This window comes from Taeniopygia guttata, chromosome 9 (genome assembly GCF_048771995.1).
Source record: "Taeniopygia guttata chromosome 9, bTaeGut7.mat, whole genome shotgun sequence".
NCBI classification, from domain to species: Eukaryota; Metazoa; Chordata; class Aves; order Passeriformes; family Estrildidae; genus Taeniopygia; species Taeniopygia guttata.
Genome location: NC_133034.1, coordinates 26,059,347 through 26,080,516, shown reverse-complemented (window position 1 = coordinate 26,080,516; position 21,170 = coordinate 26,059,347). Strand labels below are relative to the sequence as shown.

General features: G+C 39.7%; 1 protein-coding gene across 6 annotated transcripts; it reads left to right on the top strand.

Annotated features, from left to right (window-relative positions):
- Positions 1 to 5,724: 5,724 nt before the first annotated feature.
- GYG1 (glycogenin 1) lies at positions 5,725 to 20,811 on the top strand. 6 transcript variants are annotated; one of them, XM_072933364.1, is made up of 9 exons: positions 5,725 to 6,121; positions 9,579 to 9,714; positions 10,168 to 10,353; positions 11,585 to 11,759; positions 12,071 to 12,233; positions 15,673 to 15,799; positions 18,925 to 19,144; positions 19,751 to 19,801; positions 20,022 to 20,811. In XM_072933364.1, coding segments are annotated over exons 3-9 (900 nt in total). In that variant the 5' UTR covers positions 5,725 to 6,121; positions 9,579 to 9,714; positions 10,168 to 10,351; the 3' UTR covers positions 20,184 to 20,811. The 6 variants fall into 6 exon arrangements, with proteins under 6 accessions (XP_072789465.1, XP_072789464.1, XP_072789463.1 ...); XM_072933363.1 differs by having other exon boundaries at positions 10,165 to 10,353; XM_072933362.1 differs by lacking the exon at positions 10,168 to 10,353 and having other exon boundaries at positions 5,726 to 6,121.
- The last annotated feature ends 359 nt before the right edge of the window (positions 20,812 to 21,170 follow it).

The window sequence follows — 21,170 nt, the reverse complement described above, 5'->3', positions numbered from 1 at the left end:
GCTGACGATTTCTACTACAAAATTTTTATTCTTTTTACAATAGAGAATACATGAATAAAATCCAGATACTTCGTAGCAGTCATCCCTATGGGACCTAAAATATTCAGAATATCCCTTGATAATGGTTATTAGAAGAATATATGGGATCCCTTAAATAATAAAAAATATGCCTTAAACTTTTCCTGAAACACTAAAAATTTCACTTTAAGCAGGGCTTCTCCAGAAGATACTGGGGAATATAGAATGAGAAAGCTCTATAGCCTTGATTTAGTGCTAACAAAATTTTAAAGTTAACCACTGAAGTCTACTTCATACCTAGGATGTTATAGCCAAAAGCACTGCAGGGCTTCTAAAAAATTTAAATAATCATGGAAAATATAAATTCAGCCACAAAAATAGTACTGAAAAACTCTAAGGTTCAAAATGCACTCAATCCACCTGCTTCATATCTTAAGTGTCACTCAAATGGATTATATCATAATTCTGCTATACCAAACTGATCTTCATAGGAAATAGCTGTATCAAAATATAAACAGTCACAAGCAAAAGTGTCAGAAAAAAAGCAAACAGATCTTAAGCCTTCTTACTGTGTAAGTCACAGACACAGAACAACCAACCAAGGATGTTCTTGGATGATTGGATGGATGGAAGGACATCCCCAGTTAGTACTATTAAATGTATCTTCCTATGAGCAACTAATGTAAAGAATGCAGGGCATGGGTAATGTGATTGCTATTGCCTGGCCCAGTGAACAGAACTGCTGCATCTGCATTGTGAACAATCTGGAAGCTGTGGGGAAACATTGATGAAAATCCTGATAAAAGACAATGAAAAAATAACTGGACTGTACAGTGAGAATAGCATGAGTGTTGTTTCAATGTTTGCACAGGATAAATAATGCTATGGCCTGTATGAACTATGCTGCTGGAAAATCATCACTGAGCCACACCTGATACACATGGATCAATTAATAAGAGAAGACATTACCAAACTACTTATGTCCAGTTTCCTAATATAGTCCCAAAATATTTTTAAGAAACTCATTCCATACAGCATATACTGCAAGGTGGCTATATTTGACAGCTATTGTAACTATGAGAGAGTATAAAATTAAGGATTAACCTTTTAACATGTGGACGTTTTCTTGGAATGATACACCTGAGATAGCAAACATACCCAGCAGAGCCAACATGACAGAGCAAGAAGTTTTTTTCTCCAGAATTTCAACAGAAAAACAATTCTTTATATCTTAAGTGAAATTTATAGCATTACAGCACACAATCAGTGTGATTGAGGCACTCATAAGACTGACTCAGCACTCCTTTAACAGTTCAACAAGATTTTTTTTTTCCCCAGCGTAAGTATTATTAAAACTGGGACAAAACCTCTGTCCTTCAGCACTTTTGACATCGGATGTAGCAGAGAGATGGGATTTCATGCATACAGACCATTGTGCTATGATGGTTTTGACAAAGACCCTGGCTTTGTCTCCTTCAAAGACAAGATGGAGGAGCAACCTTATTGCTGCCTGAAGGTTCCTGAGGAAAGGGTGTAGAAGGGAAGGTGCTGGGCTTTTCTCCCTGGGAGCTCGGGACAGAATGCCTGAGAATGGCTCAAAGCTTTTCCAGGGGAGATTCAGACTAGACATTATTAGGAAGCATTTCTTTACCAAGAGAGTAGTGAAACACTAGAACCAGCTTCCTAAAAGATTCCTCAGGTATGTGGGTCTTCAGAGGCACTTGGATTGTGCCCTTAATAATATACTTTAACAATGTTTCAGCCCTGAAGTGGTAAGGGAATTGTACTAGACGATCAGTGTTGATCCTTTCCAAATGAACTAGTCTAGTCTAGTCTAGTCTAGTCTTGACCTGATGCTATTATATTTTAGCTAGGGAAGAGGTCAAAGCATCTCAGCTTGGTGATACTAAGGTTTTTCAAAAGGGAGTAACTGCATTCACTTAACATTAATCATAAATGCCATTCCCAGTACATCACCCTGATTTGTAAAAAAATTTTTTTTGTACGTGACTCACCCTCAAGTTAATTGCTTGGCCTAGCCTGGAGGAAGTACAAGCTTGAAATTCAACAAAAATCTAGCATGGAACAGAAGCATTGCTGTAAGTCATAGTAACTTGGTGGAAGTATTGCCACTGCTTCTTCTCAAATCCCTGCTAAAATTTCTTGAGAACTTTGCATCTCCAGGAATTCTATAATCTGCTAGTTTTTTAAGTATTAAAAGTTTTAGCACTTCCTCTAATAAGGAAGAACATGCATGTTCAGGTGAGATACTGGAATTTTTCTATTTTGAGAGAGTTTAAAACTCTGGTCTGTGGAGGTAAGAAATTATGAGCTATAGCTACCTACTGCAGTAGAACACAGCTAGACTTCGGATACATGATTGCGACTCCCCTGTACAAATATAGAGCAAGAGAGTGTTTTCTTGTTTCAAGTCAAGTAAAGAGATCAAAAAAAGATAAATACATAGCTATCCTGCCTGTACTTATCACCATGGCAAATGATGAGTGGAGCTGGTAATAAACCCATGCTTTCTGCTCTCAGCTGCATGTCCTGATCAGTAGGTCTTGCGGCCTCCCATCCCAAAAGAATCACTAAAAAAGAGGAGCAGGCAAAGATGAAGCAGAGGGCAAGTTAGAAGAAAAAAACACACATACACCTGCCTTGTGTAGCCTATTTGTCAAAGGAAAGGAGGCTTATAAATCAGTTGTACGTGGTTCTGTGTCCCTCAGTCATACTTAATCCTTTTCATTAAGTATGGGAAAGCAGTGGGAGGTCTCAGCATTAGAACTTTTTAACAGTCTTGTAAAGACTGGTGAGAGAGGTAACTATTTCTCCAATGCACCAATTTTCTTCTTAATAGATGCCAAGTTAATCATGCAACCAGGAGAACAGCTTCTACTGTAGCATTGCAGATCACTGAGAATCAACCCAAAAGACAATACAAGAGAAACTGAGATCTATTCACTTCCCTGCTTATAGGAATGTTTATTTTATTGTGCTAGCTAGAAGAAATTATAAGAATTCCTCAATCCACTAAACATCTGTTCACTGAAAGGCATAAATAATATGAACCAAGCGAAGTACAGAACCTAGCTTTTTAGAAGACTATCACAATTATCTAACAGGTGGGGTTTTTTTGGTAAGAAAACAAGACCAGAACTATAATTGGCTTTGGGATGGGCAAAAAGAATATCCATTAGGAAAGCAGAAAGTGAAAAGCTGAAATAAGTTATAGTGACAACATAATATTTTGGTTGTTCAAATAGAAACATGAAAGCCTTTTCAGTCCTATTGGAGTAAGTTACATTACATTGAAATCCTAGCCCTGGGAAAAATTTGTGCCACATTTTAAAATTCTGTGCAGACTATGCTAAGTACTCAATAACTGTTCAGTCTAACTTCACAGTAAGGTCAAAGTGAGAAGGGCTTCAAAAAGAAGAGAGGATGACCCAGAACAGTTTTTGTCATCAGGGAAGTTTGTGACAACTTCAGGGGAAGACAGAGACGGCTGGACAAAAATGAAGTCAAATGTCTCAATACAGTCTTGAATTGGGCTACATTCTCTTCACCTATCTATGCACTTCACAATATTAAGGCCTCTTTCCTAACTGACCATTTTGATGTTGTAAAAACTGAATTCTAGTACTTTAAACTTGGACTGGATATGTTGAATTCACTCTTCTGGGTTGCTTTTTAAAACTTTTTCCCCCTGGATTTTGCAGAGGCAAAAATAATGTTTAATTCTGAAACCTTCTCTACAATGTTTTATTAACTTATTGGTTGGACTCACTGTGCACATTTGCAAAATTATAATTGTAATAAATTTAAGTAGCTAATCATGTACTTTAGAAGTTTACACTAAACAGTCCTGTTACGGGGATAGCAGATTCTGTTACTGCTGTTTAAGTCTCAAAGCTACTCCTTAGTACTTAGTGTTTTGAAATGCCTTTTTAATTACATTATAAACAAGTTCCTATTAAAATAACACCATTCCTCATTAAAAATAGGACATTTTATAACGTTTAAGGGTAATTGGACTTCTATGACATGCATGGCAATCGAGTTTTTTAATTGCATGATGACAGGATCATTTTCCACAGCACTTGCACCTTGTTCAGTGTGCCAGTATTCACCTAATGAGCTGCTATGCAGCACTTTGTCCATTCTTTTTGAATGCTGTCTCTTAATCCAGCAAAATCTATTCCTTCTCCCTCCTCACTAGGTTTTTTTATCAAGTCTTATTGTGTGCTGACAAGTAACAGTTTCCCCAGTTAGTTCCCTTCCTCATATCTTACTTACCTTTTACTTGCTCTTAAGTACTTTACTTACTTCCTTCCATGGAAACTGAGGCCTAGCTGGTTTCTTTGCTCAGCCTATCCTAGGCGTAGATTCTTTCCTATCGTAGCCCTCATCTCATGAGAGCTTTTCCTGAGCATTCTTCTCTTTTCTCACAGAGCTTTTTTCCTTCTATCCTCATGTCATGTGATCTTTTCTTCCATTTGTACTGGAAGCCAATGGGATACCAGCTTCTCTCGAGTTCCTGTGACTTTTCCCTTCAGATTATGGAGAAAGAAGTATACACAGTCAGCACAAAGGCACAGATGTACATGCAATCAAGTCACACAAGGGAACTGTAAAATTTACAGCCTGTTCAACCATGAACATTAGAAAAATTGCAAAAGTGCATGTGCAAACAAGTGTTAGCATAGGGGTGGATGCTGCACTTCTATGTCACACTATCAAGCTGAACACCGGCAATCCTAGGGATTTTTTTTTTTTTTTCTGATTGTTTAATGTGGAAACCAGAAGAAATTATGCTCTTTTGCTCTACTCTAACATAACACAAAGGAAGCAAGGGAAGGGGGGAGGGCAGTAACCAACAGTGGCTACTCTATTGTTTTCTCTCAAAAACTTGGCAAAGCAACAAGCTAGACACAGCTGAAATGTGCTGGCTAAAAACTTCTCAAAACTTTCATCTGAGACAGACGCAAATCATGCCTAATACCATCATAGGGGAAGCCACGGACACCTGAAAAAAGGGTTGCATACAAGAAAAAAAAAGTTAGTAATCCTTATACATGTACAACATTACCAGCACTGCCTACAATTCTGATTCACACGCTTTTATGCATATGATGCATGAATTACAAATTAACGGTATGCTCTAAATGCATATTTTGGTTTGGGGTTGTTATTTTGTGGTTGGTCAAAGAATACTTCCTTGATTTTGGTATTTTTAGAAGCAAGTTATTTGATTTCAAAACAGGTCTACAAAAATTGTCTCAGCTCAAATATGATCTCCCATACTGGAGAAATGAGGAGTTGGAGTGTTCTTTGTTCATGAATTTGCATTTGAGTTTTTTAAAAATTTTTAAATCCGTTCATGGCTCATTTGCCATTTCAAGTTGGAAAGAAATCCCCTTCCTAACAGACTTCCCTCAGTTTATTGTGATCAAAAAGCATTTATATTTCATTAGTCTTGAGGAAGGTAACGGATCACAGGAAAGGATCTGGACATCTTGGGGGACAAAAAATTAAACATGAGCCAAAAATGTGCCCTTGCTGAAAAGGTGAGTGGTATCCTAGGTTGCAGGAGACAGGTTGAGGGAGGGAATCCCTGCCCTCTGCTCAGCACTGCTGAGGCCACACCTGCAGGGCTATGCTGAGTTCTGGGCTCCCCAGTATAGAAGACATGAACACACTGGAGACAGGGCAACAAAAGGCCACAAGAATGATGAAGGGACAAAAAAGCATCTCTCCTACAAGGAAAAGCTGAGGAAGCTGGGACCGTTTAGCCTTGGAGAAGAGTCATCCACCTGTACTAACACCTGCAGGGAGAGTCCCAGGAGGACGGAGCCAGGCTCTTCCCAGTGGTTTTAGTCCTTCTTCCCGCAGGGTTTAGCGGCCACAGGAGCAACGCTCCTCCTGTGTACCACCGCCGCTCCCAGCCTAAGCCACCCTGACACGGTCCTGCCCTCTTTTCGCGCAGCGGAGCATTTTGAAGCATCTTCAAGCTCCGCTTTACCCGAGAGGCAGAGGGACGAGCGGGCGTCGGCTTCAGGCCTCCCGGCGGGGAAGGGCGCGGTGTAGGCCACAGAAGGAGGTGGGTGACGTGCGGCCGCCACAGGAGGCCATGGCGGGGGCTCCGCCCGCGGCGCCGCGGGGATTCCTCGGGGCGGGGCCTCCTCCGCCGCCGCGCACGAGCCGCTGCTGGCCCCGCCCGATATAAGGGGAGGCCTCAGCGCGGCTCCAGCAGTGGCCGTCGCGTCTCCCGCATCGACCTGTGTTCGGCACCATGGCAGGTCAGTGTGCGCCCGCCGGCCCGCGCCGCCCTGCGCCAGCGCCGCGGGGCCCGGCCGCGGGATCGCAGCGACCGCGCCTGTTCTTGGGCAGCCGTCCCGGCGGCTCCGGCTGCTGCGGGCGGGGGCTGCTGCTCGCGGGGGTTCGGAGCCGTCCCGCCGGCCACCACTGTGCGGGTCGAGAGGACGCGTGCGGTGTTGGCTCTTTCCGCGCCTAGCCCGATGCTCTGCCCCAGGCTCCGTTCCCTAACGGGAGGGATGTCGCCGGCGTGGCGGGGAGCAGGATGGGCCAGAGAGGCCACTGTAGGGCTACAGCGGCTCACAGGGGAAAACTCAGCTTTGTCCTGGAACGTCGGAGAGAGCTTGTGATTTCTGTAACTTTGGTACTTTGCAGTGAGTAGGTCCTTTCGGCTCTCCACGTACGTGTCACTTCTTTATTCCGTGGGTTTTTTGGTGGTTTTGTTTGTTTGTTTTTTGTTGTTGTTTTTTTTGTGGGTGTGTGTATGTTCCCCCCCCCCCCCCCCCCCCCCCCTGATATTCACCTGAAGTTGTCAGCAGAGTGGGTTTCATTTTCAGGTCTGGAAGCCTGCAGGAAATCTGCCCTGCGATGCATGTCTTGATAAGATGCTCCTGTCTCTCTAGGAATCCTGTACTCAAAAAAAAAAAAAATCAGATATACTAGCACCTAACTCAGAGACTAGAAGAAAAGGAAAGCACCTGTGAACTCTGGCTAGGCCTACGAAAAATCTTCCAGGGGAATTTTTTAAATGATCTGGGGCAAGCACTACAGTAACCTCCTGCATGCCATCAAATGAAAGATCAGACTTCCAGGGTGCTTGTGGGTGTGTAAGGGCTATCACAAAAACTCTTGCAAAGAGATATTATAGCCTATGAACTGGGCAGCCAAAGAGTTTTCTGAAGTAGCATGGTTTTGTCTGGGTAAATCAATTAGGAAGCTGTGTAACTGCCTCTCATTCTGTGTGGTTTTGAGGACATACTGTCACCAAGAGTTTATTATGTTTCAGGCCTAACAATGGCTGCTGCATAAACACAAGATTCTGTGAAGAAAGTGTTTACAGAGAAGGGGAAAAGGATGAGAAGGGAGACCCACACAGCTGAAATACTTGATGTTTAGGTAGAATGGACTAGTCTTTTGCAGATACAACTTCCATAGTAAGCACCAACTGGTCTTGCCCAAATTGTAGCAGGCACTCGTGTACTTATGAATTACATAGACTAGAACACTTAGATATGATATCTAGATGATGCAGAACACAAACAGGATGGTATAGAATAAATATAATATAAACTTTAGATATAGACTAAAACATAGTTTATTGAAAACTTTGGAAAGTTATGCTGACTTAGATGGTCTCCAGGTTGGCAATAGTCACCTCCTGTCAAGCAGTTGTAAAGTTTCCTCCTAGAGTTGGGATGTAGTAGGGGGGTTCTTAGCCCTTATTCCATCATTAAATTGACTTTATTTCCCTAAACACCTTTGTGTGTGTGAATACTCAGTTTCAAGATGAGACAGAGTATAAGTATATCTGCTAACGGGTCAGTGAAGAAAAGATCTGCTTTCAGTGGCAAGGTCACTTTAAGAATTAGTGCTACACTGCTAGGGTTAAAAAAAAACAACATTCAGATAAATACTGGGCACAATCCCACTTTGACTACACTGGATTTTTAGTGAGCTGTCTGAGAGCATAGTGGCAGACTTCCATGTATTGAGGAGTAACATGCAAATTACGTAGTGAAAAACCCTGTCCTATTAGGAGGATGTTTGTACAACTTAAAATGTTACACACTTGCCCTTTCAAAGAAAGGTAAAGTTGTTCTGCAGATTTGCTGAATATGAAGCAGTACAAACAGGCAGCTAAAAGTAAATTGAAACAAAATATCTTTATTCCTGGCATTATAGAAGCTTTTTTGATCTTTGTGATTGACCACTATAATCTAAATCCCTTGGGACTAGTTGGTTTTGCTGCTAATCAAAATAGAAGGTTTTGTAGCTGGTCTATAGATCTTGTAGACCAGGTTTGCAGCGCTTATAGGCAATGGTACATGATTGTCTGTTGTCAGCTGTTAGGGGATTATTAAGTTAAAAAGATATTGATGATGACTCGTGAGCTTAGGAGTTGTGCCAAATAACAATTTTTCTGAAAGGAGTCAGTATTTTAATCTTACTGCTAGGTTTGATAGTAAGGCTTTAAGTGCCCAGAATTCTCACTCTGATCTAACCTAGTTAACACCTTCTGTAAAGAAAAGAAATCAAAGTTGCTAAAATTGACTCTTGAAATTCCTAGGAAGAAACTGTTTTGTTGATAGAGTGAAAAATGGATTGGTAGAAAAGAGCATGCTTAGTAAAGTGATATATCTTTGAAAGGAGATCTACATTAAAATAGTTAACAATGAACTGAAGAACTTTTATAAGTTTCTTGTTTGCTTTTGTGAGTCCCCCTCTGGCAGTTTAAAACAACATGAAATAATCCAAAGCTTGTATAATATGGCTTCAATAAGTACTATAGGGCAAACCAATCTGTCTTAAGCTATATTTAAGATACAGCTGGAGCAGAAGATTATAGTACCTCTTTTTGCTCAAAGAGTAAAAATTATTCCTGCAAGTGCTAAATTGCTTTTTGTATTACTAGCTACTAGCCATTTAAATCTTGTGTTCTTGTGGCTGAGCGGCAGTCATGGGTTGCAGAACAGCTCATCTGCAAAATCCTGAGCTAGCAAAACTTAAAACTGTTGTCTAAGATACAATTCAATGCTTGCTTTAATGTGAAAATGAATTGCAAGTTTTACGCTGCTTTATCTTCAGGGTTGGGAGCTGAACCTAGAGAAACTCTACAAAGCCCTACTAACTTCAGGCCCAAAGCAAGCCCACAGACTCCAAACACATTTTGCATAATAGTGTATTAGTGGCCTAAGTAGAGCTCTTTAGAATTTAGGGTTGTCTCTGTGTTTGGCATGACGTTTTTAACCTGTGGGCAAATTTGAACTGATGTTCTCTTTCGGCAGTCTTGATTTTGTGGGTCATTTTACTGCATTTTGCTATGTGTCAAGTTACCAATAGCAAATATAGCTATGCAAGCAATCTGCTTCATTGAGTCACGTAGGAAGGCCCTCTACACAGAATTCAAGAGCACATCTTAGAGGTCTCACAGCAAGATTACCTAACAATATGAGGTTTCTAATGTATCTGTCTCAGACTAAAGTAGCAGATTGTGCTAACTTGACCACGTTGATTTCTTCCAGACCAGTCCTTTGTGACTCTAGCCACAAATGACTCCTATGTGAAAGGAGCACTGGTACTTGGTTCATCCTTACAACAGTATAGAACAACAAGGAAGCTGACTGCACTCATAACTCCTCAGGTCTCAGATCTTATGAGGTAAGGTCCCTTACGTGCTTCAGACTGCAACAGTACCTGCTGATGTGCAGGTTGAAAAATGGAAGTTGACTTCTTTGATAGTAACCTTTCAAAACTCTGGTAGCTAAACAGCTAAATTTCAGCAGAACTCAATTTATCTGTACTATCTGGAGTTCTGTAAGTTCTTCAAACATGAAACTGTTTATGTTTTAGTGCGGTTTCTTTTCTTCCCTACCATGACTTAAACAAATAGTCTGCAGTTAGAGCTCTAAACAATGACTTGATACTGATACTTCTGCTGGATCTTTGATCTTTTGTAGTCCTACTTAGAATTGTCCAACAATGTGAAATTGCCTGTGCATTTGTTAGTGCTATGTATATGCATGTGGAGGTGGGAGCAGGGAATTGGTATTTGTTTTGCAGAAGTATTCCAAATTGACATAATATAACACAAGCTCTATTGAAATCTAGCAGACACTTCGAATTTTATCATGGGAGAAGCAAGCAGAACTGAAGTAGCACCAAGTATGTCAAATCAGCAGCTGAACAGAGGCATCTAACAAGGTCACTACAGTACATCAAATGAAATTAAGAGGCAACTGCTTCCTACAGCCTCCTTAGAATAGTGTCACTATGGAATGGACTGGATTCTTTCCACATGTAAGAGGGTAAAAAAAAAAAAAAAGACAATGAAACAGTTGATAACTCCGGGAACTACAGATGATAGGTCAAGATTCTCTGCATGGGGAAGTAATTCTGAAAAGAGTTACCAATATATAGCCAAAATAGAGAGGTGACTCAATTAAAAAAATGCAGTGACTTTCCCTGGATTCTCCTGGCAGCTAAACGGTTGTATCACTATTAAAATGTTGCATATAACAACATCCATTTCAGCTTACTAGGTGAGTGTGCTCTTCCAAGATGAACCCTAAATGTACCTATGTGCTAGTAAAAGCCACCTAGTACTATGCGCTTAGACCAGTGATACCTATGTGCCTAATGGTGTAATTGGAACTTGTGTTTCTCACCCTGTCTCCACTAAGAAAGTATGCCTGAAGTTCAGAAGTGCTGACCCACCAATGGACCAACTGTCAGTATACAGCCTGCCTTGCAAGGCAGAGTTCCAAAACTCATTTACAAGCCCTGGCAATTGCTGAGCATTCAAGATATGCTGTAAACCAGTAAGACTTTACCGATGCTTCCATTTTTAAGCAGCATGAACACCTTAATCTCTTGAACTAATGGTAATGCTCTGTTGATGGTAAAGCAAAGGTTGGATATCTGTCATAAAATTTCACTACATTGCCTGAAAGTTTGTCACTCTTTAGCGAATATGATACTGGTTCAAAACATTTGGTACCCACAGCCATGACTAAGTCAGTCTTGGAAAGACTTTATGGGATAAAGAAAGTTTTAGCAACTAGGTTTAGTCAGATGTCTCAGATGTCACAAATCCAGAACAGTGTAAGTATTGCATGAAATTGTGTCTCAGCTGTTTCAGATTCAGCTACTGTCCTGCTCAAGCTAGTCTAACATATTCCCATTTCTTGTCTGCTCAGAGTAGGCCATTAAATTACCAGAAGTCAGAGTCTGGATGAAAAAAAAAAGCTTAGTGTATGACTTACTGGACTTGATAGCAATGCCAACTAATACTCTGTGGAAGAAAAAAAAACCCCAAGAGATTTCTTTGTTCCCCAAAATGTGCACGTTACAGACTTTATAATAGACAGGTGTATTTGTGCGTTCCAAAATATACAGTCAACTCTTACTTCTTTTCAACAAGAAATGTTGCCAGGTTCCCTGTTACTCCACTCCTCTTTATGGAATCTGTCATGTGGTCTGCTGTTGGAGTAATGCTAGAACTAAATCTTGCCCATTGACTCTTCCCCAGGAAAGTGCTGGAAAAAGTCTTTGATGAAGTTATATTGGTAAATGTCTTGGATAGTGGGGATTCAGCACACTTGGCGTTAATGAAAAGACCTGAGTTGGGCATCACACTAACAAAGCTTCACTGCTGGGAGCTGACACAGTTTTCAAAGTGTGTTTTCATGGATGCAGACACAATGGTAAGTGGCTGGGTCTCATGGTATCTCTCAATCAGGGTTGTTGGATTTCTTTCTGTGGGTCTTTTTTTAGGAGTAGGGGTAATAGAAGCCTTTTACTAGATGGACTAGTAACAGTAAGAATATGTGTGCCTTTTAAACTATATAACTGTTATGAAGTCTGTGGGGACTATTTCTGTAAAGTATTATCTTCTGTAAGATGAACATTGATACAAGGACTTCCTTTCATGTCTTAGTGTTGATGCCAAAATCCATGAAAACATGATACCACAATTCCTAACCTAAAAGCATTTTTTAAACTCCTTTACAATTAGGTTTTGTCAAATATAGATGAGCTTTTTGAGAGAGAAGAGCTATCTGCAGCACCAGATCCAGGCTGGCCCGACTGTTTTAATTCAGGAGTTTTTGTTTACCGACCTTCCATTGAAACATACAGTCAGCTGTTACAGTTTGCCACAGAGAAAGGCAGCTTTGATGGTATGTATTAATTTGTATTTCAGTGTAAGTTAGACCAAAATGGTGACAGTACTTGGGATGGGTCAGTAACTACATACATCTCTTGGGGACTCTGTATGACAGAATTTTCAATGTAACTATGCAAAAATATATCCTCAGAAATAGAGGCTGTCATTACAATATGTAGTAAAACTACTTTTTTCAGACTTAATGAAATAAAAACTGAGTTTGGCTTCCAGACTAACAGTGTAGAATCATATAACAAGAAATGAAACTCCACTATTAGGCTTCAGACATTCCTAACACTCAAGGCTTGGGTGTTCTGTACTAGCTCAAGCTGTTATAGGAAAAAATAGTACTGTCAACTTGAACACAGCTTCAGAGAATCAAACATTTGAAGGTACAGCTATCTCTTCATAGGCTATGGGATGGCTTCCAGTCATTATAGGGTGCTGAATGTCTCTTTCTCAGTATCAAGTGCATGTAGTAGCCTTGGCTGCTTCCTGCTATAGGTTACCTGGGATCCGCCACTGTACCAGGTTTGAGCTTGAGAAGCCAAATTGTGCTGTCCTGCAAGTCTACTAAATCTATTACTGTTGCAGTAAAAGCCTTTGGAGACAGCTACAGTTAAGGCTTCTGAGTATCACTGTCTCCTGTCACTTAACTTCATTATCTAACTACTGTGGTACAAAGTCTAACTTGAAAACAATTAAAAAAATGATGTAAATAAGACCATAAAATGAAACTCTCAGATAAAAGATAATGAGCTAGCCTGTTGAGTTACCTCTCAGTACTTTGTGAAAAGTAAAATATTCAGATGTCACTCCTAGTCTGCAGAATAATCCTTGTTGCTGTAGGGGCTCTTGTGTGTGGCCTTCTAAAGATCATTGGTCACAGTTGCATGGTAATTGCTACCCTGTGAAAATGAGTACCGCCATGTAATAAAGGTCAAAGGTACAAATTGATCACCAGCTATGGCAAAATCTATAGCATAATTCTGAATTGTTGCATTAAAACAAACAAACAATCCCCCCAAAAACCAACCAAACACTCCCTCCTACTCAGCCCCCAAAAAAACCCCACCCCCTCCAAAAGCAACCAATCAAAAAACCCCCAATTGAATATAACTGTTTTTACAATATGCTTTCTGACTTGAATGCTAAAGCCATGCAATGGTGAAACTTCCTCTGTCCTAAATGCAAAGCAATTGTTTCAGCACTTAGCAGCAAAAATAGTGGGCTAATTTTTTAGTTATCAAATTTTTAGAACTGTAATTCATACTTCAGCTTCAAAATCTACTTAGTTTTTATTAAATAGCAGCACTGATCTGAGTAATGACACCATAGAGACCTAGACTATCTGCATAAGCTACTGCCGAGCTCAGGAACTTTGGTAGGGAGAAAGGGAATTGAAAATTAAATTGACCTAGAGAGTAATAAAAGGGCCTAGGAAACTTAGTAATAGAAACCTGTGAAGGTTGCTGCTTTCAATGGGACACAGGGGTGCAAACTGAACAACCTACCAAACTATGCATAGTTGAAGTCAAGCTGCAAGTACCTTGTCCGTAGTAGGAGTAACTAGGGAATAGAAGATCTTCCAGAATATTTCTTGCATGTAACAGCAGACAACTGCCTCCTACGTAGTGCTGTTGTCCAGAAATGGCAGAATGATGGCTACTTATGTAGACATCTGCTCTGTTTGTCTAAACTTCACCTTTCTAAATAATAAAGAACGTATCATGCAGCTACTCTAGATACAATCTGAATGTAGTGGAAAAATTTGGCTTTAGAAGAAATCTGGTAGTACCACTACCTTAAGAATGTTGCTATTGCTTAGACAATCCTCTGGCTCTTTAGCCTGGGATCCAAAATAGTTCCTTTTACAGTCTTGCTGTATTGTACCTTGATATGTATCTGTAAATACGTAGTGAATATAAGTACTGCCTTATGTCTGAGGTCCTGTTTATGTAACAATAATCCTGTTGAAGTCTGAATTAGGCAGCTAGATGCTGCTTTCATTGTCTGCTTTGGCACAAATGCATTCAATCTGAAAAAAAGCCAAGCATGTAAAACAATCTAAGCAAGAGAAAGTCCTGTAGAGTAAGTTAAATACACTTGCTTCCCCTTCAGCTCTCTTATGATGGTTACAATTTTTTGAAAAGTGCTTTCCTTCCTTTATGAATTGAGAGACAAGTCAGAAGTTTGAAATTGCTGGACTGAGTTTCTGGGCTGTTTCTCGCTCTGCAATCTGCATGTATGCTGACAGCTGTAACAGGATACCTAGAATTTATATTTGTCAGTGTACTGTCTGTACATCTGAGTTTGTGCCTAGTGTCTTAGATACTTCAGCTGCAAAAAGCAAATTCTGCTCAAACAGCACTGATGGTATAAAAATATTAATACTGCCCTAAATCGAATAATAGGCCACTAAAAACCTTCTTCTGAGTCAGCAGAAACTGAATGCTTAAGAAAATGGAAGATTAAAATGAAACATTGTTTGCTAACTAAGCTATCCATTTACCTACCCCCTAGTAATGCTACTTGTGAATGCAGTGATAGGTGAAAGAATACAGCAAGTGAAAGTCAGAGGACTCCCTTCAATCTCCTTGATAAGAGGAATTATTACCATTTAAAGACTAATTGTACTCACTGTGATAAAGAATGAATGGATACAGATAAATAGGTTTTTACTTCTCAGTTGCTGCTTATAAACTAGTTTGCTCTGGCCTGAAGGCTATATTTTTTTTTTTTTTAGCTAATCTACTACTGAGATACTAAACAACTTCGGATTCACTTAACCTTGTAACAACCTCTTGCAAACTAAGACATGACCCCTCTGAACACAGATTGTTATCTTCATTTAGTGGTTAGTCAGGAGCTTTTTAGTACAGAATTAGGAACACCTGTTGTCTGGTAAGGAATTTGATGGAGTTTTACCAGAATCGTCACCAAGACTACATGTGCTGTTCTTATCAGATCACTGTGGAGGTAGATGCATCTGGGACTGCAGGTCTAACAGGCCACTAATACCCTAACTCTGTCAGTGAGATAATGTTGGTCATGCATCTGTAAGCATAAGTAATAAAACTAATTGTTGCCATTTGATCTTCTGAGCTACAGCTGCGCAGTGCTCGGTTGTGCTGTTTTATTGTTGGGGTATTTTTGCTGCCTTATACAGATTGAATGTAAGCTGTAAAAGAAACTGAATGGCAGAGTTTGTGAGTAGCTTCCTATCTTTTAACAAAAGTAACCCCATATATACTATTTAATTCTCTGCAGTTTTGGAATATTCAAAGGCTGCAAGGTTTGCAGGGCTGTTCACAAATAGAACTGGAGTGCTCTGTGCTAGACGTTTACAGAACATGATAACTGCATTACCAACTCTTACTTAGTAAAGTTACTGAAAAAGATCCTCGAACAGTGGTCTGATGCTCATAGCCTATTAATGCTTTCTCTTTTAGGTGCAGATCAGGGGTTATTAAACACGTTCTTCAGCAGCTGGGCAACAACAGACATGAGCAAACATCTACCGTTTATTTATAATTTGAGCAGCACTTCTGTATATTCCTACCTTCCAGCATTTAAAGCGTAAGTTGAAAACTTCAAGAAGACCTTCAGAGCTTACACAAACTAATTTCTTGTACAGAATGAACGGGCATGAGCTTACACAGGTTTTCTAAAAGTAGACTGTTCCTGCCACTCAAAATATCATAATTTCTTCTCTTAAAAAAAAAAAATTAAATTTATGAAACTCAAATACAGCTGTATCTGCAGCTTAAACCACTCATCCCTGGTGATAATGCTGAAGTTGAGTAAGCACATTTGACAGGTCACTTGCAAAAGGAAAAACCACTCCTCCAGTATAGGATACAGTCTAGTACAGTTCTAACCAATGGCAGTTGACTCTTTAATCAACTGGAGCTGACCTTCAGCATGCCACTGGTGGTATCCTTCCCACTTAGATAACTTGCCCTTTCTTCACGCCACTTACTTAGGGTATTTAACAACCAGTACTTACAGTTTCATCTAATCAACCTATACCATTCAAATAAGTGTGGTGAACAAAAATCTGTATCAAGCTAGAATTCTCTCCTAACAGTCTTTTCTAGACCTCTGTCAGTTCCTTAAGTAACAGCAAGATGAACAAAGAATACTGCCAACCACATATCATTGCATGTTTTCTCTATGACAAAGCCTGTATCCTCCCTCGCTAGCAGCATTAATGTGGCATGTGAGTAAACTGTATGTGAGAGGCAGGGTTGTTGAAAGTGTTATAACAATCCAGGAGAAAGGGGGTGGGGGTGGGGGAAGAAGGGAAACTGAAGTGTTACACAGAAACTCTTTATCTATTATGAGCTACAGAAGTTAGAGGCAGGGAAGAGGGAAAGTGCCAAGTGTATAAAAACAATCTGATCTCTGAATGACATCAGGTTACTAGTGTCTAAAGCAGCAGCTGGCATAAGCAGGGCTTGCTGGCTCAAGATCAAACTATGTCTTGTGATCAGAATACTATTTGGAATCTTGTCATGCTAAAAGTGGAACACTTATTTAAAGAAATATATGCAAGCCTCAGAATGACTAAGTAGCTGGATAGCATTCGATAAACTAACATCTATTGTGAAGTATGCCCTTTTTCCATGGCTGGCTGTTAGTCATGTGACCTTAATTTTACAAATTGCTTTGTTGCCACAGAACACTAATTGGATCTGGGTGCTCCTGACAAAAATTATCTTTAATTGATTGAATCAGTTGCTTAACTGAATTCATCAGACCTTCAAAAATAGAATGCTGGAAGTGCGGCCCTTGTAAGTAACATCCCCTGCTCAATAGGTGGAACAACCTTGGTTAGATCAGCAGCTACACTCCTGATAATCAACAGTTAGAATATAGTCAAATTCAAGCCTACTGACAGCAATAGCTAAGTTTTTTGCAGCTTTGTACAGCGAGACTAGATTTCACAGCAGTCTCAGTAATCCTTTTTCCAAAGGAAAATGCCAATTCATGACAAATGCTCTCTAACTTCAAAACATTGATGAAGGACTTTTCTGGGAGATGTGGAAAGACAGATTAGTTGCTGAGGCCAATGTGGACATAAAGCTTCCTAACAGTTGAGCTTAAATGCCAAAATAAAGTATTGCAGGTCCAGAAAGTATCTAGAAAGCAGATGCTGAAAACATTGTAGAAGCTTGGCATCTGTTGTTCTGACTGTGAGTGGATAGGATACCAAGGGTACACTTCTCCATTTGCAATAAATGTCATACGATACTTCTTATGCATTCTATTCTCTAGCTTAACTTCCCTTGATTTTTGAACAATAAGTTTTCTCAGAACAGCAGTGGCCTAAGATGAAGAAAACTCAGGGTATTTAGTACTGACAGCTAATAAAACTAAGGTAGTCCCCTTATGCTAAATCTTGACTTTTGGGGTTTAAAGTTAAATCCCAGTAACAGACTTCTTGAAGACACTTTTTTTCATGCAATTAAAGCAAATACTAGGCCTTTCACGCACACATAAGTCTTCATTCTGCAATAAGATCAATTGTATTGAAAACATTGAACATGAACTTTGAAATGTAGTCGAGGACCTTAAAATAGTATGAAACCTACAGCCCCATCCAAATGCATACTTGGTTTGAATATTCTATGGCTTTTGAAACACACCCGTATTGTCTCCATATACAAAACTCTTTAACACCTGAGTCCTGGTTAAAATGACCAGCAGCTGCTTAATAAAGCATTAGGCATGCTACTTGATGTTACTCTCCATTTCAGTCATATTGTGTTGACAAGAAAGCCTAATGTGATACAAACTGAACTAGGTGAGATAGTCACTGTTAGCAGACTACTATTGCTTGTTCACAAAACTGAATCAAGCTAAAACCCAGCTCTGGAACTGTAGGAAAATTACATGAATGTTGCCTCTTTCAGTGTTAATTTCTGTACTTGAGAAGAGGAACATCTCATCTTTACTTTTAATACAGAAGAACATACTGATAATAGCTGGGACAAAGCTAGAAGTCCATATTGAAAATAGAGTTTAAATGGTTTCAAAAAGAAACAAAAACAACCCATTCACAAACCCCATGTATGGCTGCCCTAAGGTTATTTAGGAAGTAAGGGTTGTCTAGCAAGACCCTGCTGCATGGAGATTGGGAGTCTTCTGAAATGCCTTGGTTATACGAAGTTATTATTTTGCAGGGACGTGGTCTCCTTGCAGCAGGGCCATCCAATGATCCATTTCTACAGGGCTATAAACTGAAAGGGTAACTCTTAACACTGACCGTTCTCTACATAATAGTTGTCATGCCTAACTCTCTGGCTTGCTGCCTTTGGAGTAGGATCTTTTCCACTTTTAAAACCAGTTCCGATTGCAACGGCTACTTGAGACTGTTATCCCCTGAGCTATGGACATCACCCTAAAGACTTGAGTTGTCTGTAAGTATTTAAGCAGCCCAGACCATTAGGTTTTGGCTGTATTCTGACTAGTGCAATGTAGAATTCAGTTTGCATTTTTTCCATTGTATTGCAATGCTTTCAGTCCCAATAGGCATTGGCAGTTTGATAATTTAGCATTTAGTCTCCTAAATACATTCATATTTCTGGTTTCTGGAAAAAAGACAGTAATAACAGGTTAAAAAATGTTATGTCTACCCGTCAAAACTTGTTTTCTAGACACATGTACATACTGACCTGTAAAATTTTTCTGCCCAACAGGTTTGGTGCAAATACTAAGGTGGTGCATTTCCTGGGAAGCACAAAGCCATGGAACTATACATATGACTCCAGAACAAAACGCATAAAGGGCAACATGGATGACCCTAAAATAGTTCACCCAGAATTCCTCAATATGTGGTGGGATACCTACATATCTGATGTTTTACCATTACTAGAACAGCATGGAATTGTTAAAGAAATTACTACAGGGGTAAATATGGTACGTGCTCTAATAATCTTGTACATCCATACCTAAGTATGGATGACAGGTTACTTACCATTGCATCAATTTCTCTTCCCTTTGTCCATCTCAAAGCATGGGTGTGGTTTAGTTTGTGGGATGTGGGGTATTTTAGTTTTGTCCTTTTAAGCTTGGAATAAATAATACTACAAAAGAGAAGCATGCTAGACAGGTCTTGGACATGGCTGTATGCTTGCCTAAAACAAACTATGTACATAGTTAATGTAGCACCAGGTCTTATACTGTAGTAACTTCTTTAATTTATACAGAGAAGGGTCTAAGTCTTAGTGTGTTGCAGCCAATAAGGTTCTCAAGTGCAAGAACACCAGTTCAGCATGCAAATATGTACATATAGATCTTGCATGGTGAATCACATTTAGGCAAGCCTAGGATAACCAAAGTAATGCTTCTAACGCTAGTTCTCATTAACAGAGTTTAGAAGCCTGCATCTGACTGCAGACTTCTTAGTCTTAGCTTAGTACATGGATCAGTTTAAGTTCTCAGCCTTTCTAAGACCAAAGTTACTCTCCTCTTCAGATGTGCTTCTCTTGGTAATCTTGCATCTTTCTAACAAACTATTTGCAGCTATCGGGCTTGGTCAATACTCTGGCTTTCTCTTGTGGCTTCTGTAGAGAGGTATGAAGAACTTAAATTTTACCTTTTTTTTTTGTTTTTTCCCTTGCTAACTTCTGTAACTCTGCTTTGTTACTTTGCTAGGAAAGCTGCACAATCACTACCCATTGGCTGTGCTTGTTACTGTGCATGATAATATCAACGTTGTTGTCCCATTCTATGGCCTGTTAGTCGCCTTAGCTGTAAAAGTATTTCTGTGTTTTTACTCTACTTTTCCTTTTAGGCAGAAGTTACAGAGGCAGTGTCCCACGTATCAGTATCACCACTATTACCAACTGAATCTTCAGAAGAACGCAAGGAAAGGTGGGAACAGGGCCAAGCTGACTATATGGGAGTGGATTCCTTTGACAACATCAAGAAGAAACTTGATACTTACCTTCAGTAGAAGTGCCTGTCTCAAACAGTGGTGATGCAAGGACTTGTTCCAGAACTAACAGCTAGAAAGGTATAGATGGTGGTCAGTTACACTTGCTAGTAGCTTGAGGAAAAACTTCTTGGCTGAAGACCTCTGCAGTGCTACAGATGAAGACTGAGCAAAAGCTAGGAAGCAAAATCCTTGGGCCACCTATTACTGCCCCATTTCCAATTCTCCCTACTAGATAAAACCAGGTATTTTCAGCTTAAAGTTTCTTCTGTTTTGATCAATTGGCTCAACATATTCTTTAAACTGGGTTTGTTACCTCACCTCATTAGGTGATTAGCTTTGATTCCTTTGCTTGCTGTTTTAGATGTAAAATCTAATTCATGGGATTGCTCATACACTGGAGTGGTAGCCATTCTGCTTTACCATAAATGTATTAATGACACTGGGATACATACAGTTGTAACAGTAATAGCACTGCTTTGCTCTTCCAGTCACAATTGCACTGAAATTTTGACCAGGTTCTTACGCACAGTGCCTGCAGCATGGCAAAATGCGTTTTTCGGTTCTGTATACTATGGGACTAGTAAACTGAGTTTTATCTGTTCCTTGCAATGTTGCACTTGATACAAAAATAAAAAGTTGTCATGCATTTCTGTCTTCCCTTAAACTCTTGAGCAATTAAAAAAAGGAGCTCCAAAGCAGTCTAACTAAAACATTCAATGGGTATAAATATCCCTTAAGCTTTGCTGATGCTACTCAAGCTCTCATTAGCAAATGTCCATTTTTTAGTTTGTAATTATTTAGAAGTACTTAGTCATTCGCCAGGGAGCTGTTTAGGGCCAATCTCTGTATTAACTTGCCATGCATATAGGACAGGGCACATGAGGAAGTACCTGCTGAAGCTGTTTACATTAGTAACTTGAAGTTTGGGAAGAAGTCATCCTTCTTTCAAATGACTAAAGAAATACCATCCCTAATGTAAGCCTTATACACTGAACTTGGTCATAA

What these genes read in the sequence shown, in the direction of transcription:
- GYG1 (XM_012575775.5), top strand. An exon ending in CAGGTCTCAGATCTTATGAG is followed by an intron (nt 9,715 to 11,584) that starts GTAAGGTCCCTT and finishes ACTCTTCCCCAG; the next exon opens with GAAAGTGCTGGAAAAAGTCT. An exon ending in TCATGGATGCAGACACAATG is followed by an intron (nt 11,760 to 12,070) that starts GTAAGTGGCTGG and finishes CTTTACAATTAG; the next exon opens with GTTTTGTCAAATATAGATGA.